At 39.4% G+C, this 24929-nt stretch overlaps 1 protein-coding gene across 6 annotated transcripts in view; it reads right to left on the bottom strand.

Annotated features, from left to right (window-relative positions):
• Positions 1–24929, bottom strand: part of EML4 (EMAP like 4) — a 113433-nt gene that overhangs the window by 40827 nt on the left and 47677 nt on the right. Inside the window, exons 2-7 of one of the 6 annotated variants that reach the window (XM_084793279.1) lie at positions 12698–12880; positions 7409–7538; positions 2938–3111; positions 1014–1142; positions 550–575; positions 328–360 (exon numbers count right to left, since the gene is read on the bottom strand). In XM_084793279.1, coding sequence (XP_084649405.1) covers positions 328–360; positions 550–575; positions 1014–1142; positions 2938–3111; positions 7409–7538; positions 12698–12880 — 675 coding nt within the window. The remainder of the gene's footprint in view (positions 1–327; positions 361–549; positions 576–1013; positions 1143–2937; positions 3112–7408; positions 7539–12697; positions 12881–24929) is intronic. The other 5 variants (XM_084793280.1, XM_084793281.1, XM_084793282.1 and 2 more) reach the window with 5 other exon arrangements.

Below are 24929 nucleotides of genomic sequence, written 5' to 3'. Positions count from 1 at the left end.
ATTATTTGCAATCAAGCTGGCAAGACAGAAAACTGAGTTAAAATTTATCAATCTTTTAAATGGCTTTTCTAAGTATAATTTTTTAGAGGAAATATATTTTTGACCTCATGTTGCTATATTTATTTTTATTGTTCACCTTAATTCTTCAGATCTCACAGAAGATAGTTTTGTTTGTTTGTTTTTTTAAAGCAGTTACACTCACTAGTTCAAATTAGCATGGTATTTCTTTAGTTAAGAGAAAAGTCAGAGTAATGCTGATGAAAAGCCAAATAAAAGACCTGAGAAGGAGTGACTCAGAAGGCGACCCACTGCAGGGTTTATCCTTACCTTGGCTGTTTTTTTCACGGGTTGACATTTTTGCTGGTTGAGACAAAAATGACATATCTTACAAATAAAAACCGAACATTTTCTTAAATAACTATAGTAAATATGTCTCTTTGATTACTATGAACTAATAATTCATAATAAATTATATTGAATAAAATTAAGTCATATTCTTATGAATCAGCAATAGTTTTAAGATACAAGTATTTTTTAAAATTAATTTACCTTGATTGATGATGACATCTTTATGCCTAAAAAAAGAAAGCAAAGAATACGCTTATTTTATATGGCTCAGCATTAGAATCACCTGAAAGAATTTTAAATTTTTGATGCCTAGCCTATACCCTAGATAAATCTCTACAAGTAAAATTCAGGAAGTATTTTTTTCAGCTTCTCAATGGTCTCAACTAATAATATATACTATTTTATAAACAACAAATGTCTTCCAAACAGTGAAAGCATAAAAAAAAAAAAGACCAGAATACTTAAATCTTAGAATATTGAGATACTGGAAAAAATTAATAGGAAGACAAAGCTTTTCAATAAGGACTTAAAATATACACTGACAAGAAAAAATAATCAACTGAAATAGACTAAAAATTCAAATCAGGCCTGTCATTCATTACACACAACAGAACAGAAACACAATTATTACTTTTTGTACATGACAAAGTATAAACTTAACTTACTTGTCTGTATTTTTTATAACTTTTGATATTATTTTTGATGTTGAAACGGTTTTTAATAATTTATTACGAATATCATCTGAATTTTCCCAGGAGTTATGCGACTTTTCAGCTGTTGGAGGACGTTTTATGCTGGAAAAAGCACATTAATTTCTTAAAGGACCGATCTGAGAAGCAGCGACATGTAATCAACAGTTTCAATAGAAAATGAAAGGCACGGTTAACACCCTTACAGCGGATCCGGGTGAGAAGGGTTAGTTGAGAGGATCTGGCTGGATGAGTGGAGGAGGGAAGCAAGGCAACGGGGAAGTCTGTGATACACTGTTGTTCAAAAGACCCACTAGAACAAACATTATCTGAAAAAAGAAATCTCCACCATCTGCTATTAATGGAAGAAAATGCTTTAATCTGTATGTAATACTGCTCATAATTTGTAGGTATAAAATATAAATTATAAGCCACCAAAAATATAAGACTGTACCTTTCATTCTGTCTGTCATTATGTTCATGCAGTTAAGTTATACATGGTACACATTTCTAAATAAACTGTGACACTAAAACTGAAACCCTTGTTACAGTTTTAGAGTCTTTTATCCAGGGTCAGAAATAAGCAATATTTGATAAAATAGAAAGTTATTGGCATTATAGGTAAGGACTCCCTGCATTTAAACTGAACTGTTATGGTTTATAAATGATTTTCTGGCTGCATTGCTAACCACCCTGAAACTCATCCAGCCTGCAATACTTCTGCAATAGAGCATCCAAAGAGCAATTCAGAAGGGCAAGCACATTTCCAGGAGACCTCAAGCTGAAAAGGAGACTCTGGGACAAAGAAGACACCAAGTCAATCAGAACCTTAAAGAGACCGCGAGCCTTCCCTGCACGCAATAAGAAGTTGCGAAACATTAATAAGCTACATTAAAAACCTCCACAGGAGACCAGGCAGAAGAGCCACAAACCGGTAGACAGCACAAGAATTTAATTTGCACGAGGCGCAGAGACAAAGCATTCTGTAAATGGTAAACATGCATTAGTCAAGTGAAGGACACTTTGGTTTTTCAAACTTGTTACAGACTTGAATCAAAACACTAAGGTAGCTAAGGAGAAATATATTGCAATCTTTTAGGAGTGAATGTTATTTACTTTGCTGAAATTCTAACCAGTTCTGAGATGATTTAATAGTTTTCTCAAATTCCTCTGCAGAACTATGATAATAAAATACCTAAGGAATGCTAAAGCTGGCGTCTGTGTTTCTATATAGGCCAATTTAATTAAACTAGTATCAGCATTTGTTACAAAGTAGCCATAGCAGTGAGCCCCAGCATGCAGGTCTACACCCCCAATTTAGGCTCACACACATTTCTCTGTTAGAATGTTTCTCCATTCTCCCCATCTCATCACTTTAAAGCATTAATTATTATTATGGAAACAGAGAAAAGCTCTCAAATAAGCCTTTAGCACAGAAAAGACCAGGTGAAATGAATTTATTTCCATATTGAAGCAAGAACATATCCTCCCAAGACCGAAAGCTGAAATTGAGATGCAGCCACAAGAACCATTTATTTAAAGGGGCCTTGCAAGTTGAGGTTGTAATGATGCCAAAATGAGGTGAGGATAACTAATATGACAATTTCTATCCATGGCTGTAAATTTATGTATAACCACATAAAAACTTTAAATTTTATTATAAAAAATGTTGTCTGGGTTGTTTATACCTCTTTACCAAATTGTTTGTAACTTATTTTCTTTAACAACTGTAACTGAAAAATTATGGCTTTAAATCTTTCTTCCCAGATGTTTTAAAACACAGATTATAGCAATGAAGAAGTTTTCTCTTGAAATCCATGGATAGCCAAGTCTTTCCATTCACAGAATTTAGGTATCTTTACAACCGTTCCCTAGCTCTGTACTTGGGGACGGTTAAAACCTTTTGGTAGGAGCAGAACTCTTGCTCTCTGGAGTTTGCCTGTTTATTTGGAGAGGCTGTGAGGAGGGCTGGGGAGAAGGTGACGCTCGGATTTGTGGGCTCTGATCATTAGAATGAGACTCCTCTTTTTTTTCTCTCTGTCCTTGTGGCTTTTCTTTCTTTTTTTCTGTACCACTGTAAAATAAAGTATAACATGGAACAACACATATTTAAACAAACTTTAAAATCAAAATAATAAAATGATTATAATCCAATATCCTAAATCATGTAACTAATACAATTTATATTATTTTTATTCAATTAAAAAAATCTTTAGGGCTGGACAGATGGCTCAGCGGTTAAGAGCACTGATTGCTCTTTCAGAGGACCCAGGTTCAAATCCCAGCACCCACATGGCAGGTCACAACTGTCTGTAACTTCAAGATCTGACACCCTCACACAGACATACATGAAGGCAAAACAACAAATGCATATAAAATAGAATAAATAATTAAAAAAAAACTTTTGCCAGGCAGTGGTAGCACACACCTTTAAGACCAACATTCAGGAGGTAGAGGCAGGTGGATCTCTGTGAGTTCGAGGACAGCCTGGTCTACAGAGAGAGAGAGAGAGAGAGAGAGAGTTCCAGGACAGCCAAGGCCACCAGAGAAATCCTGTCTCAAAAAACAACAATAACAAAAAAAATACTTAATAAAGAGTTAATTTTTCAAAATCTAAGGCATTAATACATCCTATGAAGATTGCCTTTTTGGACAGAAGTGACCTCTAATGAATTCTGTAATTTTGGCAGATTTTGAAGGGATAGAGAAGCTCTCTTGACTGAGTTCAACTTATCCAAATTAGAGCATTAAGGGAACTTTGCATTACTTGTTGAAACAGAGTAACAGATGACACATTAAGTGCTCATATTTAACCCAGACTAGTCCCGAGCTCCTCTGCTCTGTCAACTGAGGTTTCTCTCTGTGGGGAGAAGAGGAGGGTGGACTGTGGTATTGAACATCAATTCAGGATCTCATATATGCTAGCTAAGCACTCTCTTGATGAGCTACACCCCAAGTCCCCATCAAGAGTTTTAATCTTCCTGAAAATGTATGGTTATTTCATATCTGTTAACGCTAAGTTGTTACTTTAATTATAAAAGGTAAGTATAAAAAAAACCTAAACCATACATAAAAAGAAAACTGCAGTTTTGTAAAAACCAAGTTTAATGCTTTGGAATGACTATAAGAAAAGTTACTATAAAGGCTGTGAGGGGCTGGAGAGATGGCTCAGCTGTTAAGAGTGCCTGTTGTTCTTCCAGAGGACCAGAGTTCAATTTTTAGCATCCATATCAGGTGGTTAAAAACACCACTACAACTCTAGTGGGATTCAACAAACTTGAACACAAATATACATACTCTCTCACACACACACATATGTATACACATAGGTGAAAATATTTTTAAAAGTATACTCGTGGGGCTGGAGAGATGGCTCAGAGGTTAAGAGCACTGCCTGCTCTTCCAAAGGTCTTGAGTTCAATTCCCAGCAACCACATGGTGGCTCACAGCCATCTATAATGTGATCTGATCTGGCTGTACATATACACACAGGCAGAGCACTGCATACACAATAAATAAATAAATAAATCTTTTTTTTTTTTAAAGTAAGTTCTTTTTAAAAAATGCTACTAAATGAAGGTGAAACAATTTTTAAAGTCACTCTATTGCTTTGTCTGTTTTACATTTCTTATTCTAACTTTAAAACTAAGAATTATGAAGTTACCTATACGTACATTTTCTATAAGACAGTCAACAAATTTGATCAGAGATGCATTCTTTGAAAAGAGGAAGGACTGTTCTGACAAATGACTACATACTAACATATGTGGTGGTGCAGCCTGGTCTACAAAGGGAGTTCCAGGACAGCCAGGACTGTTATACATTAAAACCCTGTCTCAACCAAACCAAACCAAACCAAACCAACAACAACAAGCCCCAGCATACAGTCTCAACTGCATCAGTAACACTGAGCAGTAATAGAGGATGGACTCAAGACTTTTGTTCCAATACTGAAAAGGCCAAAAACTGTAAATACTCTATAGTTCTTAAGCAAAACACATTTAAATTTTGTAATATCTGTCACAATATACATATACAATACACACACACACATATATAACTCCACTATCACACTGTAACAGTCAAAAATGTAGTAAGATCATTCTGACTCTGACATTTCTAAATCTGATTCATTTCTGGTATCTTTGTACCTGCCACTGATTACTGACTCTATGTTCACTTTTTAAAGGAGTGTGTGCTAAGAAACAAATTCTCACCAGCAAAGTATTAGATTAAATCTTAAAATTAAAAATCTGGGCCTGGAGACGGTGAGTGGGTAAAGTGGCTGCTGTGTTCAGTGTAAGGATGTTGAGTTTGGAGCTCTAGCTCCCATGTAAAAGCCATGCACAGCAGTATTCATCTGTAACACAGCACTGGAGGTGGGGGCAGGGATGGACGGGTCCCAGTGTCTTGGTGGCCATCCAATCTAGGCAAAACTGCAACTACAGGTTCAGTAAGAAGCCCTGCCTCAAAAGCTAAGGTAAGGAATGATAAATACCAACCATCTATCCACATATGCAGATAGAGAAGTACATACATGTATACATGCATGCATATATACCAAACCAAAAGAAAAAAGAAAAAAAGAGGAAGGAAGGAAGGAAGGAAGGAAGGAAGGAAGGAAGGAGGGTGGGTCTGAAGTAGATGTTATTTCTTTTGTATTGGTCTTCAAACTATCCTTTATGCTTAAAACAGATTTTCCTTTTGGGTTACTTAGAAGCTAATCCAGTGGCCTTGCAAAATAATAGAACGAAACCAGATGGCCCTAGGTCATTGTTACTATTGTGCTGAGCAGTACAATGTGACAATACAGCAGCTATTTAAGAAAACCAGCTGAATCCAGGTGGTGGTGGCACATGCCTTTAGTCCCAGCACTCGGGAGGCAGAGGCAGGAGGATCTCTGTGAGTTCAAAGCCAGCCTGGTCTATCTACAGAGAGAGTTCCAGGACAGCCAGGGCTACACAGAGAAACCCTGTGTTGAAAAACAAAAACAAAAAACAAACAAGCAACCCCCCACTGCCCCCCCCAAAAAAAGAAAAGAAAAGAAACAAAGAAAAAAGAAAGAAAGCCAGCTAAAACTAACTGTTACTGAATAAAATATGGATGTGTGGATATTAGCTGCATGCGGTAATATGCAGCTTTAATCCAGCACTCAGGGAGGTGGAGGCAGACAGATTTCTGTGAGTTTGAGGTCAGCCTGGTCTACAAAGTGAGGCAGGACGGCCAAGGCTACACAGAGAAACCATGTCTCAACCCACCCACCACCAAAAGGAGGATGCTTATTAAAAATTATATAATAAGGGCTAGAGAGACAAGCACTTAAGAGCCCTTGCTGCTCTTACACATGACCTGGGTTTGGTTCTCAGCACCCACATGGCAACTCACAATCACCAGGAACTCCAATTACAAGAGGTTCCAAAATCCTCTTCTAGTGAGTACTGCGGATGTACTCACCTGAAGACAAAACATAATTCAACAATTTTGAAAAAACCATATTATAAATTTCTACTATGAATGCTTTATTATAATGTTCTCTCCTGAAAAATGAAGCAGAGATAATTTTAGCATTCTTTGAAAGGGGAAATAAATCTAGATTCTGTAATGACATTAGACTCTGGAAGGGATTTTTAAAGAACTGAAGATCTTGTTATTTCACCATTGTTTAAATCAGCTGTGGTTACACCTCTGCATTCCACACTATGAACCACTCACTCACTGGCATTAGTTTACATCAGCATACATCAACTACTTTTTAAACCGTTTTCCCTTTATACATTATCAAACAACAGAACCTGTTCTATGTAGCAGATTTCCTATAACCTTTCCAAACTCCACGTGCTAGCATTTTTAAAAAAGAAGTTGGCAAACATCATTTAAGCACTATCATTGGGATGGTGAATTATATTGAATTAATTGATGAGCACATGGAATTCAAGTCTATAATATACTGGAACATCTATAACATAGTAACTCCAGCATCCTTCTGCCCCTACTAGCCCTCAACATGCAGACAGATGCACACCACTACTAGAATACTCTATTTGGCCTTTAAAATGTTATATATCAAATATGTTACTTGTTAAGAAAAATTTATATACTTTCATTAAATATATCAGTAAATTCTTGCTAAAAAACAAACAACAGTAACAACAAATTTCCAGAAAATAAAATGGCTCTCTCTCTTAAGAGCGAAAAGCTTCTTGAATAAAAATTGGTAAGTGTGACTAATTTAAATAAGCACAGTATACCCAGGCTAGGTGCCTCATGTACACTGACTCCCATAGGCTTCTACTTGTAATTCTTTATATGAGTCGAATTTACCATGCACAGTTGTGCGCTGTCAGAGCCCCCAACCCATGACAATCAGGTACCTTTTAGCAGCAGAAGAAAGAGTTTCTTTTCTTGCTATTGATACAGAGCTGGTGTGATTCTGTTTTCTATTTATACCACTTCCATTGGTTATACAGGACATGGAAATAGCTTCTCGAAGGCTTGGCTGGCCTAAAATAGTTAAGAAGAAAAAAAAAAACTGTAACAAGTTTCAAAATATTCCTTTAAGAGCACAGTTTTAAAAACTGAGTCTATTAGTGTTTAGAAAGAGTGAGTGGATAGCTCCACTCTGAGCATTCATCGACTGGCACTACTGTCTTGAGATTTAATATCATGTATGTAGACCAACAGGAAAGCTATACTGGGATGCTAGGACCACACACTTAGCTCATGACACAACCATAGACTTTAAATTCCTAATATCATACATGTCAAATTTTAGAGGGCTATTCTACATAAACAAAGTTTAACTGTATGAAGTAACTACAGTAAGTGGTATGGAATAAATGCCTCGTGGGTAGGCAGGTAGGCAGTTGTGGTCAGAAGAGTCAAAGGCACAGACTAAATAGGCCCATTTACTACGAGCCAGGTTTATTTAACAACTGAGAATAGAGCACAGCTACGGACTCAAGCAAAATGAACTGTTTAACTAAGACAACCTCATGTTAGTCTTTCTTTACAAAAACATACAATTAAAGTTGTACATGTGTGGACTATAATATTCAGCATTCAGGAGTATTTCAAACCTGGTGATTTAACAGCATTTTTGTAGTGCCCGGGGACTGACATGTACCTTAACTACCTAAGGAGTGTCAGTGCCCCAGACCCTAACACAGATGGACAAGCCAGAAGAAAGGGCAGAGCAGCTGCACTCAGTTTTTGAAGCTTCTTGGGAAGGTACTTACGTAAGAGAACCCCCCTCAAATTATAGTAACTTCTGCTGTAACATCTAGCACTAGTATGCTACACCGGTGACTTCCTGTCTAGACAACATTTTAAAATTACTATGGTGAAATACTTTAGCAACTTAAAAATGTTCTGATCACTAGCATTTACTATTTGCAAGGCTGTGATGGGCAAAATGTTGGTCAGGGGAAAAGGTAAAAATGGCCCGAAGCGGAAAAACTCTGATGCTCAAACTCTTATGTAGCTGAGGCTCACTGTCATGTGCTCAATGACTCCACAGCCTCTTCCAGCAAAACACCCCTATCAAACTTTATCGTCTCTATTTGCAATTATTTTGGAATGTTTCCCTTTTCCTTGTCTCACAGTAGGACATACCATCCGTTCCTTTAACTCCTAGCCACTATTTTTGGACTCTTATACAGGAACAGCCCCTGCTGCTTGGTCTAAGACAATAGCCACCAACATATTTCTAGACACTGAAGTCTCAGAGGTGCTGTCTGGATAGAAGAAATCCCCTCATTTTCTGACACAATTATCACTGACTTTCGTTTAATGCTCCCATAAGGAGATTCACATCTTACCACCTTGACTAATGCGACTTACCTATTAACGACCTATGACAACCCTTGCCATCCCCCACGTTCTAAGGGATAGGAACTAAATGACTGTCTATGGCTTTACAACATCCTAAATTCTACATAGCAAGGCCTGAGCTCCTATTACATTTCAATATTTTTTCTGGGTTCTTCCATTTCTCAAGTGGTGACTACAGTGTTTTATATCTTTGGTTTGTCAAGTTTCCTTGGTTTGAAAACACTAACTGCTACCTTTAGATAAATGTGGTTTTTACTTCTAAAGTACTCTGTGCTAATAGCTTATCTTTGTATAATGCCAACAGGCTGTACTGTCAAACAATGGTCACTGGTCCTGCCCTCCCCACGAGGTCCTACCAGGTTTCCCAGGTCCTGACTGTGGTGTGATTTGTCTTCCTGGCAGCTAAAACTGCCCTAGTGTTCTCTGGGCTTTCCTTCACGCTCCAAAGCACAGGTGACCTTCTCTTGGCAAGGACTCAGCTGTAACTAGTACATGTGCTATGAATAGACGTGGTCGAAAGGAAGGAACCTTTGCTGGAGAAGGTACATGAGAACTTAATAACTGGCCACCTTACAAACAGACACACTCTCTATTGGGTAAACTTCCTACCTTGGTTAAGTGTCTAGAATAAAATACACAAGAAAAATGTGGGCTAAGTGTTTTAGTACATGGAATAAGATAAACTAAGAGAAAAGAACTAAATAAACTTCAGTAACTAGTTAGGGCGGCTTCTGATTTTGGCATTTAAATGATAGAATTTGGATTAAGTCACTTAGCTATACATACATCATTGCTACTTACTGTTAGCAGTACTTGAAGCCAAGTTATGCTCACCATATCACTACCATCTACCCACACGACGTGACAGCTATCCTCAGCAGCAGTTACGGCGGCCCTCTTAACCAGTGTCATAAAAAAGGCTCTTACTCTACTCATCCAGAGGTTTACTCTGATCTCTAAGGAAAAAGTGTCTTAAGAAGAAAATAATGCAGCAGAAGCTGGTCGCTGTCTCATCAATAGCTTATGGGAAGGTGACTACAGAAACACTCCTTATCCAATGGCGTTCTGCTTCTATCTGAAACCACAATCTTCATGTACTCAAGGCCCCTTCTGCATTAGCTGCAATACTACTTAAAATACCTCACACAATGTAGATGCCACGTAAGTTCAGACTATACTCTATTGTTCAAGGGAATGTAACACAAAAATCCATATATGTTTAACATATGTGCAGGAAATATGTTTAACATATTTCCTCCCTGAATATTTCTGAATGCTGGCTGGCTGAATCTACAGATATGAAAACCTACAGACGCAGTACTGACTGTACTTAGTTTTAAAAGAAACTAAAAACTTGACATAGTAGATAAGAGTTGTCCACAGTAAAAGAAATAATTTTACCTTTTAATTAAAGTTTAATAGTATTTTAACAGCTGTTTTATAAAAAATTTCAATTTGAGAACATTTTGCTTAAAGCATTTATTCAGATTTTCATATCATTATTATGTATTAATTCTACTAATTAAAACCCGACACCTGATTTTAGTTGCTGTGATGATATACTATATACAAATCCCAAGAGAAATAGAAACCTGCTTAGAGTTTTCACTAACAGAACTTCTCATGGTGTCTGATTACCAGTGTGGGAAAATGTAATTAGACAAAATCTCCCCTAATGAGAAATAAGTGACTAACCTAACTCAGAAATGTGCCTGGGATTACAGGCGTGTGCCACCACTCCTGTGGCTAAGAATTGATTTTTAAATGAGGATTTTGAATGCTGGGCATGCATTCAGGAGGCAGAGACAGGCGATCTCTGTGAGTTCAAGGCCAGTCTGGTCTACAAAGAGAGTCAGGGCTCTGTTACACAGAGAAACCCTATCTATCTCGAACCTACCCCCAATCAATTCTTAAGCAAATAATTTGTTGCTGTCTCAACTGCAGCAGTCTTCAAAGTTGATTCTCAAAAGATATAAAATGAAAGAAAAATTTAAAAAGTAAAAACATTATGCAAAGAGGTTCCTACCAGTCCAACACTTCAGGCCCTCTTTTAGATTTTTTAAGACAGGGTTTCTCCTTGGCTGTCCTGGAACTAGCTCTGTAGACCAGGCTGGCCTAGAACTCACAGAGATCCCCTTGCCTCTGCCTCCTGAGTGCTGGGACTATAGGTGTGTGCCACCGCGCCTAGTCTATACACCATCTTAAAACATAAGAAGTATACAATATGGCTGGGTTTACATATAGCTTAGCAGTATAATATTTGTTAGGATGCATGAGGCCTTCAGTTACATCCTTAGCACCATAAATAAATGAATAACATTAAAACTGGCCTTCAATTTGGCATGCTTTTATAGTTACTAGCATCTTTTCCTTTTGAGCAACTTTTGTTAAAGTCGCTATTTGTTTGTTTGTTTGTTTTGAGACAGGGTCTTTCTGTGTAGCCTTGGCTGTCCTGGACTCTTTTTATAGACCAGGCTGGCCTCAAACTCACAGCGATCCACCTGTCTCTGCCTCCCAAGTGCTGGGATTAAAGATGTGCGCCACCACTGCCTGGCAAAGTCACTGTTCTTAATTCTACAATTTTCCTCAATTATATTTCTCAAAATACTAGATTTTCAATACTACTGTTCCGCTAAAATTGCTTTTATAGAGTTTTCTAGTATTTTCGCAGACATCAAACTCCAAGGGTTACTTCTCAATCTATTTTTAGTTGCCTTCTCTATTATAGCTGACAACTTACATCACTGATGCTATGTTGGGCTCTCTTGTTTTATATCCCTTTCTATTACACCAACTTTCATCTATGAGTTAGAGTCCCAAATCTCAACAGCTACCAGCAGCAAGAATACCACACCTGCATCCCAACTACCTACATATGTCCATTCATTCAGCATCACATAGATTTATACACCACACACAGATGCCACATACTGGATTCACCATTTTGGACTCCCAGCTGTGTTGTGAACATCTGGAGTAATGTGGCACTTGGATCTATATCTTGCTCTAGACTTCCTGACTTAGTTATCTGGCTAAAGCAGTACAAACCTGCCTTTTTCCAAACACTACTTGATTAATGTGAAATAACTAGAAATTCTTGGTGGCTGAGGAACAACAACAACAAAAAAGGATACATCTATTTTAAATGGGAGCAACAGCTTCCTAAGGACTGTTTTTCTCAACTTTGAAAACAGTAACTGATGTTAAAATGAACACTATGCCGAAGTTGACAATAATTTAACTACTGACCACAGAAGGCTTAGGGTGAAGCTAGTTAAATTACAATGATTTTAATCATGTTTCTGTAATAAATACATTGAATACCTAGCTTTATTTAAGAGAGTAAGCTCAAAAAGGTTCAGTTCTTACCCTCGGCAAATTAATTATCTAGTTAGAAATATTATGATGGAAGAGCCTGTAAGTGAAGCCGGTGGTATTACAGAGTTTCCAATTAAAATAATAAAGAATGGGCTGGACGTGGTGGCGCACGCCTTTAATCCCAGCACTTGGGAGGCAGAGGTAGGTGGATCTCTCTGAGTTTGAGGCCAGCCTGGTCTACTGAGTGAGTCCAGGACAGCCAAGACTACACAGAGAAACCTTGTCTCAAAAACCAACCAACCAAACAAACAAATGAATAAATGAATGAATAAGGAAAGACAGGCAGGCAGGAAGGAAGGATGAACGAACTTTTAAAATTTGGGAGGATAGATAAAGGAACCTGTTATAGTCATAAGTAATCCAAGCAAACAAATTGTTTTTTATTTCCAACTTCAATTTTCAGAAGAAAAAGCCAGAAAATACAAACTCTTCTTTGCAACCCACATAGTTACCTTTACTTGGCACAGACTTTTTCACTGAGGCTACATGATCTTCAGAGATTGCAAGACGCCTCAAAACATCAGCCAAAGCTGCCTTTAGCACAGTGATTTCATCTTCTTGTTGCTGAACTCGGGACTCAAGAGCTGAGAGGCGGTCTTGAACATCAGAGGTACTTGCAGCAGAAATACTATCATCTAAAAAAGAAAATATTAACTATTTTAAAACCTGACTGCTCAAGAAAGAATTTCCTTCTGGTAAGAAAACTACACCAACTTTAATTTAAAAAAAAAAAAAAAGGAAAACAAACCAACAATAATTATGCCTTGTTTGTAATGGCTTTTCCCCTTCTGGTGATAACGCCTTAGTTTTCTAACTAAATGTTCCCTACACACATAATTTTGTAGACACAAGAATAGTTTTTAAGAGCAAACTATCCAAGTCCCGCCTTTTATTATCCATTTGTTATTATGATCCGTCCTCTATCTCTAGGAAAACAAGACAGCAAACCCTCAAACCCAGCCCCCATCACTGACCGGAAGGCCTCATTCCCTTATTTTTACCATAGGTAGCACTCTTCCGCCACCAGTTAAAAACATGGACTTAACTAAAGACTTTGCTGTTCTTCCTCCCTCCTAATAGTCCAATTTCTTTTTAAGAGTAATGGCTGGGTGTGGTGGCACATGCTGTCATCTCTGCACTCTAGAGGCAGGAGGATTGGCTCAACTTCAAGCCAGCCTGGGACTTATCACCGGGACCCACATAATAGAAGAGAACCAACTTCCACAAATTCCCTCTGACCTCCACACATACTGTAGCACATTGTATACTTCTGCCACAAATAAATAAATAAATATAAAATTAAAATAAACAAAGCAGTAGCAATAACAGTAATAAAAATAAATCAAAACCAATAAGGAAAAATAAAAGATGCTGTTTCTTCTATAAAGCTGCTATCTAACATATTAGGTATACAACAACGAAGATTATTTTAGATAAGTTTTAACTATAACATTATTAAATGCTTCCAAAGCTACTTAACTTTAGAGCCCACTAATTTGCTGGGTCAGTTAGAATAGAAAGATCAAATGCTACTAGTAAATTCCAATATAAGTAGAAAAATGCTGGGAGAAACACTGACTTAATAGACACATTTGACCTACTACTTGGATCAGACAACTTAAACTTAAACTTAAGTTTACAACTTAAACTAAGTAAGCCATCAGCCACTAGGGCAGGGTGTGCCATTTTCCACAAGCTGAAACAATATACATGGATTTTCTTAAACAGTTAATTCCAAGACTGAGTTACACACTACCATGACCTCTTCAGCATTTTCAAACCAAACCTATGTAGCACTCAACATTCACTCTGAGACCACATGGGCCACCTGGCCTCGCAGGGGCAGGTGACCCTCTGCCTTGAGTGGGATTTCAGTGACAATCTTGAAGACACAGCAGTACTGGGGGAAATGCTGGGCTTGTCTTTATCTTGGACTTCAAGTTCTAGTTCTATATTAATTACATTTATTTTAGTTCTATGAAACTTCCTTTCTGAAGAAAGCATAACAACAAAGTACAAAGGGTAAAAACTGAGAGCCTTGTCAGAGCTATTACACGAAACAGCAGGTATGTCACAATCTGGGGTGGTTTAACCAAGGATTGGTAAGAATAACTCCTGTCATCTCATAATTTTTATGTCTTCTTAACGTTTTTTCCCTAACATATTATTGTGACCGTATTATTGTGACCTTTTCATACAGGCACCGAATGTACTTTGACCACATTTGCACCCACTACCCTCTTACCCTCTCCAGCCCCTGCTGCTTCCCTCCCTCCCTCCTTTCCTTGGTGTGTGTGTAACTGAGTTTCATTAGGGCTAGTCACAGAAGTGTTTACAGGATCATAGGCACTGTAAATTTTTATTTATACATGCATCTGTATAATTTACATACACACAGCTGGTTGTGGTGGTCCTTACCCTTGGCAAATGTATTATATAGTTAGAAATATTATGGTAAAAAAGCCTGTAAGAGAAGTCAGCGGCATTACACAGAGTTCCCAATTAAAACACTAAATAAAGAATAAGGCACACCTTTAATCCCAGGACTTAGAGAGGCACAGGCAGGTGGATCTGTAAGTTCAAGGTCAACATGGTCTACAAAGCAAGTCATGGAGGCTATACAGAGAAACCCTGTCTCGAAACACCAACCCCTCCCCCAAACACACACAGAGAGACATGTGTGGTTTTTCTGTATGTGTGGTAGGCTCATCCCTGCCTGCATATGAACAGGCCAGAGGCTGACATTAAGTACTTTCCTCTGTCACTCTGCACGGTAATTCTTGTTTCTCAACTGAACCTGGAGCTCACTGACTGGCCTGGCATCCCCCAGCCCATGCCTCCAGCACTGGGCTATACACATACCCCATACCTGGCTTTCATGCAGATACCTGGGATCCGAACTCAGGTCCTCATCCTTGTGCTACAGAGCCACCCCCTAGCTAAGCAGCTTTATATTGCTGTTTCTTTTATTTTTTTACCCACTCCCCAGCACCCCCCACCCCTTTTACACCCTATTCCCCTCCCCTAGACCTGTGACAGATCCCGATGAGACCTGATAATCTGTGGCCATGTGGGGTGGGGGAGGAGGTCCCTGAACTTTCGTGAAACTACCTTTTTAGGTGCGCGTGGATTTCCCTAGAGCAAAGCCTGGGGAACTATTATGCTCCACAAAGGAAAAGCATTCTTGAAAATAAAATGGAACAATGGAAATCACAGCAGAGACAATTTTTAAATGAAAAATTAAGAAAGGAAAACAACTCTTAGTATCCCAGCAGTTCAAAAGAATGAGGACTATAAAGAAAAGATAGCGAACTTATCAATAGACACTATTTAACACAAAGGGAAAAGAGTAAACATAGCATCGGAACTAATATTTTGAGTTCCTGGTGTCTCGGTTGGTAAAGATTAAAGGTCTTGGGGCTTGGGGGGAGGGGGAGGGGTGGATCTGAAGAGTAGACTTTCCAAGCTGTTAAGTTCAACTTTACAAAGTCATTTAAAATGGGTATATTGAAACCCTGCAATCATATGCAAAAATATATAAATAAAGCAGATTAAAATACCAAGGCAAAATCTAAAAATGTCAGTAACATAAAATGTTTATATACCCAAAGCAGGAACTACTTCATAAACAAGAAAAAGAAAGGAACAACTACTCACACCAGCTTAACTACACAGAATTCAGAACGCATACACACAGTAGACACTCATTATAGACAGGGCAATCACTAGTAAATGATCAGCATCGCAGATAAACAATTGCTACAAATCAGGTTTTTTGTTTTGTTTTGTTTTTTTTGAGACAGGGTTTCTCTGTGTAGCCTTGGCTATCCTGAACTCACTTTGTAGACCAGGCTGGCCTCGAACTCATAGTGATCCACCTGCCTCTGTCTCCCGAGTGCTGGGATTAAAGGCGTGCGCCACCACGCCCGGCTCTGTTTTGTTTTTTAAGGCGGCAGCGTCCCCAGACTCACACAGGGTTTCTCTGTGCAGCCCTGGCTGTCCTAGACTCACTCTGGAGACAGGCTGGCCTTGAACTCGTAGAGATCCTGCTGCCTTTGCCTCGGGGACTGGGATCAAGGGGTGAGCCACCATACCCTGCTACAGTCAGTTCTTAAAAGCACTACAGAGAAAACTGACAAAAGCCTGAATCTCTCACGGAAAAGGAAGCATTACCAACGCTGAACAGAAAAACGGGATGAAAGGAAAGCTGCAACCATACAGAATGCTGTTTACGCAGGTGTGTCCAGGGTAGGGGAACATTTTTCTTTTCTATAGAAGTTACTATTTTGTGCATATTTATGCAGGGTGGGAGTGACTTCTCTACAGAAGTTAAGGTGAGATGACTAGATCACACTGATTTACTCACTTTTTGGTGGAAAGCAATGGAACCATTTTTGAAAATTAAATTCCAAAACAGATAAACATGAAGCTGTATTCCCAAAGACTTGTGAGGCTTTACAGCATGCAAACAAGAAAACTGCAAGGTGTTAAAAACCACAGTTGATAAGAATATAACCCTAAACTCTATTACATGCCAATCTATTTTTTTTAAAGCCCATCTATAAAAGGTTCCTGATGTAAATTGGCAGGTTGACTTCAAACTCAGAGATCTGGGCCACCTTGAAGTTCTCATCAGACAGAACAGTAACAACAGATTCCACAGGAGCATCAGGAATGTCCAGAGTGAGAAGCCATTACAACACATGTTGTTTACAGTTGGAGAATGATACTAACCCAAATGACAGTCAGTAGCAGCTAATCAAATAAGTCACTATACTCTGGCATGTCACACAGATCTTAAAAAGGACAGTGCGTTTATAATCACAAATGTGTGTAATAGGAAGGAACAGACTACAGAGGAAGAACTGCAGTACAGCGTCAATGTCATAATTGTACCATGTTTCAGTTGGTAAGTACACACACACATGGAAATGCTAAGATCAAGCAAGTCTCTGGGAAATAGGACCTCAGAGAAATTTTCTTTAATTTTAGACTTTTCTATCCTCCCCCCCAAGACAAAATTGTAAGCAAAAAATTTTTTGTTTGATTTTGTTTGGTTTCTCTATGTAGCCTTGACTGTCCTGAACTCTGTAGACCAGGCTGGCCTGGAACTCAGAGAGATCTGCCAACCTCTGCCTCTGGTGCTGAGGCTAAAACTTAAAGGCACGCACACACATTGTTTTGTAGAGGGCATGAGGTCTTCCTGCTCACTGATAAGGACTAGAGAGACCAGGAATGCTAAGCACTTGGGCAGTCTTTACCCACAAGGCTGGGAGTGGAGGATGCTAACAGCCAGGCCACACCTCAATCCCCCAGATCAGTCTGTTTATCCCAGACTTTCTTCCACAGACTTTCATCTTAAGCATTGTCTCTTAGCCAATAAAACCCATCCTTGGGTGGGCAGGTGGGGTGGGGGATATGTCACTTTATAGCCTGCTGACCAGGCAGAAACCACACCAATCCTGTGCCCTCAAGCTACAGAACTCATCTTCATGGTAGAAGCCGCATGTATTTTTCAGAAGGTTTTGATATAGTCTTGATGTATTGTGTACATGGGATTGAGATAATTGTTTGTCAACAAACTTTTTTCCAAAATTGTACTATACTTAAATATGTCTAAAATATGCTGCCTGGTGTCAGACTCTAGAAGTTTGAACCAGCATCAGCTAACTGAGTTGTGCTGAGCGAGATTTCCTTCTTGCCTTGAAAGACTCCTTGGTCTGCTGGCAGTGATGCTTGTAGGGACCTCTTAATTTTTTAAATAAGAGAGCAAAGTAAAATTATGCTATAATATAAGCCTATTTAATATCATATCTAAGTTTTCAGTTCAAGTTCAGTTAACTTACAGACATTTTAGTCACTGAGTGTAAATATGGTAGTCAAAAGTATTATTACCAGTAATGAGAGGAACAGAATCATTACAAAGTACTCAAAGCTCTTCAAATATTACTTCTTAAAGACACAATAAAACCTACAACTAATTCGTCACATTAGTGAATTAGGTAGCTCTTTTTTTTCTACTTGCTGAGCCATTTCATCAGCCCTCAGCTAAGTAACTTACTCTTATTGTTTGACTATTAACAGGAACTGGTTGCCACTAAATATGGCTGCCTGAGTGGAAGCGACTTAACTCCTTATCGAGACGTCAGTGCCACGACATATTCTGCAATAGCTAAGATTAATTCTAGGAAATAACTTTAAAACGATGCATATGTAAAAACACAAATGCACATATGGAGATATGCATGCTCATGCAGGAATTAACATCTTCTACTATCTTAATATTCTACTTCCAAAGTAAAATTCTTCTTAACTAAACAATATATTTAATTTTTAAAAATTCAGGTGCTTTAGATTTGTAATAAAGAGTATTTAAATGTAAACGACCTGTTTAGCAATGTGAAATATTGCTAAATATTTAGCCATATGAAAGCAAGACTCCTTTCTGACTTAGGAAATAAAATAATAAAAGAAATACTTTGTGGTGGTTCCCCCATAGGCTCATATATTTGAATGCTTAGTCACCAGAGAGTGACACTATTTGAAAAGATTAGGAGGTGTGGTCTTGTTGGGAGGATCAGTTACTTTTCCAGCACCTTACTCCCTACCATGCCTAACATGAACTAGGCCTCTGAAACTGTAAGCCAGACCCTCATTAAGCGCTTTCTTTCATGAGCGATGCCGTGGTCGTGGTGCCTCTTCCCAGCAACAGAACACTGGCTAAGATATGTTTGTTTTCTACTTTTAAAAAGTAAGCTTTTTTTTCCCTTATAAGCTACTGTCACTAAAAAGTCATCTAGCATATATCACAAGAAACTGTGTTTGGGCTGGAGGAATGGCTCAGAGGTTAAGAGCATCTGCTCTTCTTCCACTGGTCCCGCGTTCAATCCCCAACACCCACACGGCAGATCACAACTGCCTGTAACTCGAGTTCCATGGGATCCAGCATCTTCACGTCGGCATACATGCAGGCAAAACATGAATGCACATGAAATTAAAAAATGTTTTAAAAGAAACTGTGTTTAAGAAAATGAAAAAAAAAATCATTTTACTGCTGTATCCAAGGATGTTGCCTAGTTTCAAAAAAGAACTGTATATTCATTAATTTAATACAAAATTTAAAACAGATGTACAGATAATTGTTTCTATGAGGGTTTTTGGTAGGACTTGAATGAAGGATGAATTACACAATCTGATTATTGAGGAGGAAATATTAAATTAGTGTCCATTAAAAGCTAGTGCTTTAGCCCTTTCTTCTTAAGAATAATTTATTATGAACCTAACCATATTTCATAGGAGAAGAAAATCGAGTAGTGTAAAACCCACTTTGCCCTCTGCACACATCTGTTCTGAGTCCTCAGAGTCCTTATTTAGATAAACACTTAAGCCATTATTGTCACGTATACTGAAGAGTGGGGAGAAGAATGGATCTCGATCTGTCCCCACCTCCAGCCTCTTACAGACCGCTCTCATCTGTGCACAGGAACCACACACTGGAGCGGACCGGCAAGCTGTCTTCCGCTCTTAACACGTCTGCTGTTTCCTGCCGCCTTCCCAGACACTCCAAGCAAACCCCAGCTCAGAATCTCACGGCATACTTGACATTCTGAGGAAATCCTCTGCACCCAGATGGCCTACCACAAAGCACTTCTATGTTGGCACACATAAAACATGGTTAGGAGAAAGCCATCCTCCTGTCCCTCTGCTCTCTGAGCTAAAGGGTTTCTACTTATTTATAAAGTGACATAGAAAAGCTCAAGGAAGTAAGCAAACAGTGATGTGCGTCCTAAGGCATTTGTTTTATGCTTCAACTGCTCAACTACTGCTTCAAATCCAAAGTTTTTCTCCTCCTGAAACAGCAACACAATACCATTTCTATAAATAAGTTTAGAAGGGCCAAAGTGAGCATTTTTTTTTCCTTGTAGGAAATAAAGATAAACAATGTGTGTGCAAAGTGGCAAGTCCTATTTCCTTTTTCCTTTGGCTTTTGTTTAAAATGAAACCCTTTTGAAGTATAAAGAATAATCACTTTTAATTAATGTTAAAACATGAAATATTTTGATCATATCTGATATCTTATAACCATAGACATAATCTAAAGCAACCTAAAGTAAACACAAGCAATAGGACTACGTAAATACATCCACACTATTTAATAGCTGAAACTTAAACCAACTGAGCACGAAGAGCCAGCAACACAGGAGACTGCATCAGGATAAACGAGGCCGTAAGCGGACAGAAGAGGAATGGGGGAAGCAGCAAGCATTATGGGAAAGAAAGTGGAGCCCCTACAACAGTGCTCGACAAGAAGATTTCATAAGTAGTTCTGTTTTGATTAACAACTGTTACAGATCAGAGCACAGGGTTACTAGAGAGACTAACAGGACTCAGGTGAGATGAGGAGTATGGAGTCTGTCTGAGACACTACAAATGAAGAAGCCTTCACATTCTTGCTAAGGATTCATGAGGAGCTGGGAAGCAGTTGTGTTACTCTACTTTCAGCTCCCATTTCAGCCTCGCTCTACAGTCCTTTACACTAAATGAAACAGCCCCGTGAAGTTAAGGCTGTCCTGTTTTATAAGCAATGCTTTCTACCCAGGACAAACGTCTTTCTCTTGTGCTTTATGGCACAGCCAACCCTTTTTCTCTCCATCACACTTGAGTAGATAGAGCAATTCTTTTTTCTCAGATAAATCTGACTTTAGGTCAGAAAGCTGTGGGTCCTCAGTTTCCATGTTCAAGAACCATGTACTTAGCTGGGCACAGTGGCGCACACCTGCAATCCCAGCACTTGGGCGGCAGAGGCAGGCAGATCTGAGTTCGAGGCCAGCCTGGTCTACAAAGGGAGTCCAGGACAGGCAAGGCTACACAGAGAAACCCTGCCTCGGAAAACCAAACCAAACTATCTACTTTATCATTATAGTTGAACATCCCTCCTAAGAGATATATTCAAACTCTTTCAAGTATTTGAATACTATATCTAAAAAATTGCCTAAGATGCCAAAGAAAGGGGCTGGAGATATGGTTCAGTGGCAGTGAGTACTTGCCTAGCACAAATGTGGCCCTAGACAGGTTTCAGGATCAGAAAGAAGAGAGGGGAGCAGAGGACAGAGTGGGTAAGGGGAGGAAGGGGAATGGGGGAGAGAGGAGAGAGAAGGGGAGAGCTGGTGGGGGAGGGGAAGGAGAGAGAGACAAGGGCAGGACAGGAAACAGAAGAAAGGGGACAGGGAGAGGGGAGGGAGGAGACGTGGAGAAGGTGCAGAAAAGCACTGTGACCGTTAATTTTCTTTGTCAAGGTCACTAGATTTAGAGCCACCTGGGAGACAAAAACCTCTGGGAGAGGGTGTTTCTAAACTGGGTTGACACAGGAGGACCCTCCTTACATGTAGGTGGTGCTTTCATGGGTTAGGGTTCAAGACTGAATAAAATGGAAAAAGTAGACTTTAGTCTGCTTGTCTCTGCTTCCTGACTGTAGACGCAACGAGAGCAGGGTTTCAAGCACTGCCATCAGGCCTTTCCTACCATGATGAAACGAGGAACCCAAATAAACCCTTGTGTCTCAAGCTGCCCCAGCAGTGAGAAAAGTAACTAATAGAAGAACCTAAGGCATCTCAATCCCCAGCAACCTATTCACTAGAAATTAGAAATGAACGGCTAGAGTTGCTACTTTACTCTGAAGTGGTAGGAAGGTATGGTCTCTTGTGGGAAGGACTGTAAGCTTTGTCACAGGGGAAAGCGGTCTTGCCGGGCTTTGCCCTTGGACACACCACGGATACTCCCTGAGATTAACCTTGAGATACGCTGAGTGGAGCTATCCTGGACCTGGAATTCAGGAAATGGGGGCTAATGAAAGGTCAGCAAAAAAAAAAAAAAAAAGAATAACACATTTACTTAATTTAATGCAAATTTACTAATGGCCAGCCCTTATACAGAATGGTGGGAAAAGTTAAAGTAATTATAAGCATTACAGCCTGCTTTGGAGAAAGGAGTTTATCCTAATTTGCTTTTTGTTGCTGTGAGAAAATACTGACCACAACAAACCCAGGGAGGAAAGGTTTTTTTCAGCTCACAAGTTACAGTCCATCAAGGGAAAGCAAGGCAAGAACTCACACAGAGAGCATCGAGGATCACTGCCTACACGTCCCCTGGCTTGCTCAGCTAACCTTTCTCCACAGCCCATGCTCCTCTGCCAGGGATGGTGCTTACAACTGGGCTGAGCCCTCCTTCTTCCCTTAGCAATTAAGAAAATGACAGGTATACAAGCTCGTCTGATAGAAGCAACCTCTTAATTGAGAGTCCCTCTCCAGTTTATCAACCGAAGTAAACTATGACAAGGGTTCAGTTCCCACCTTGAGGAAAACAAGTTCCTATTTCTCGGACAGACAGTGACAGACAGACAGACAGACAGACAGACAGACAGAGTTTTTTGTTTTGTTTATTTTTGTGGTTTTTCGAGACAGGGTTATTCTGTGTAGTCTTGACTGTCCTAGACTAACTTTGTAGACCAGGCTGGCCTCGAACTCACAGAGATCCACCCGCCTCTGCCTCCCAAGTTCTGGGATTAAAGGCATGTGCCACCACTGCCTGGCCTTCATGTTCTTATATGAAGGGGCATGAGAGGATGACAGAAGGTTAGAGATGTTGGCTGTAAGGCCCCTTTAATGTCTTTTAGTCCAGAGTTCTTAGCATGTCAAAATACTTGAGGGCATCATTTTCTGAACCTCAACTACTCTCTCTCCTTACTTTCAGTATTTTCAGTTTGCAGCTGTTTCTTTTGTTTTTCTAGACAGGATTTCTCTGCATAACAGCCTTGGCTTTCCTGGAATTCACTTTGTAGATCAGGCTGGCTTCAAACTCAAACTCAAAAAGATCCGCTCTGCCTCCTAAATTCTGGGATTAAAGGTGTGTGCCACCATGCCTGGCTCAGTATGCAGCGGTTTTAATCTACAGATGTAGAATCCACTCACCAACCTATCTGTGCTTCCACATCTTTCCTTCATTCTTAGATTACAGTCTCTTTATGGGGCCTCTGCTGCATGCCCTTTCCTGTCAGCACAAACCACTGTCTGTTCCTTCTCTAACCCTGTAAATATGCTAGTCTCCATCTGAACAAACTTATAATCAGCTTTGCTTAGCACCCTTCACACCCTTACCCACTTTGTTTTGTAGCTCCCCCCCTCGGTTTTTGTTTTCTTACCCATTTTCTTCTTCCCTTCCCATCCTCAGTCAGACTCTGTTAATTCTGTCTTTGTTTCCTAGTCTTCCTTCAGACTGAATTTCTTTTTTGGTATCCTTGTAATCTGTGGTGCTGTTCCTTCTTTCCTATATCTACATTATCTGCTAGCTCCCTGACCTTCCCTATGGAATAAACTTGGCCCTCTTCTGCTGTCATTTAAAATCCTCCTGATCATCATCATCATCATAATATAAAAAATAAAAAAATAATAAAACCCTCCTGACTCCAGTTATCTGTGGGGTGCCAATATTATCCCTGAATGTAAGTCTTCAGGTATATCTTAAGGCAAGATCTAAAGGTACTTCTGCTGCAGTGAACTCAAAGCCCTCACGTCCAAGCCAGCCCGCCCATCATCATTCTGATTCTCTCTACTGTTTCTCATCCTTTCTCCCTTTCCTGGTGCATGCCACCTAACCATTTACTTAGCCAACCATGTAACTAGCCTTTGGGGGCGTAGAACAGCCTTAAGAGGCTCATGCTACTTTTTAAAACAGGTAAGATATTCTTGTTCTCTTTGTAAGGGAGAGGAGACCACTGGGGAGACAGCTCGGTTGGCAAGGTGCTCGCTGTGCACGAATGAAGACCTCAGTGTGCATCTCCAGCAGTCACGACATCTATAAACTGGGGCTGAGAAGAGGATCTCTGAGACTTTCTGGGCAGTCAGTCTAGCTAAATGAATAAGCCCTAGGTTCAGTGAGAGACCCTACCTAAATTTAAAACAAGTAGAGGGCTGGGGAAAGAAGGCTGAGTGGTCAAGAACATCGGCTGCTCTTGCAAGGACCAGGGTTCAACTCCCAGCACCCATGTGGTGGCTGTAACTTAATCTCAGGCAATATGACTGCCTTTTCTGGCCTCTATGGGCTGGGCAGCACACAAGTGCTGCACAGACACACATACAGGCAAAACACCCACACATATAAAACAAAAATAAAGGTTAAAAAAATGTTAAGAAGGTGGTGGAGAATGATAAAAGCCCCTAAAATTAACCTTTGGCTTATGCATACACATAACGTGTATGAACATTAAACCAATAGAAAAATAATCACTTTAGCACAAGGCTCAAGAAAAGCCTACTTTCTTTTTAAATAGATTCCTTTTCTTGAATTCCATGGAAAATTTCTGGCAATCTGTTAAAAGAATAATTTTTTAAAATTTTTTAATGGTCACATACTTCTTCATCCTCTTAACATTATTTTAGATGTATTAACAAGCTTGGATATATAGTGTACAGCATGACATTGATATGCATATATGCTACAAAGTGGCTAAATCGAGGCATGTATATCACTTCACATAACATTCTTCGATAAAGACACTTAAATACATTCTTGGGGATGGCAAGATGGCTCAGCAGATAAATGTGCTTGCCACACAAACCAGGTAACCTGAACGCAATCCTTGGAACCCATGAAAAACTAGAAGAAAATCAACTTCAGGAAGTTGTCTTC

This window comes from Acomys minous (genome assembly GCF_964271855.1).
Source record: "Acomys minous genome assembly, chromosome: 8".
NCBI classification, from domain to species: domain Eukaryota; kingdom Metazoa; phylum Chordata; class Mammalia; order Rodentia; family Muridae; genus Acomys; species Acomys minous.
Note: the sequence above shows the minus strand (reverse complement) of the source record. Positions and strands in the feature narration are given on the sequence as shown.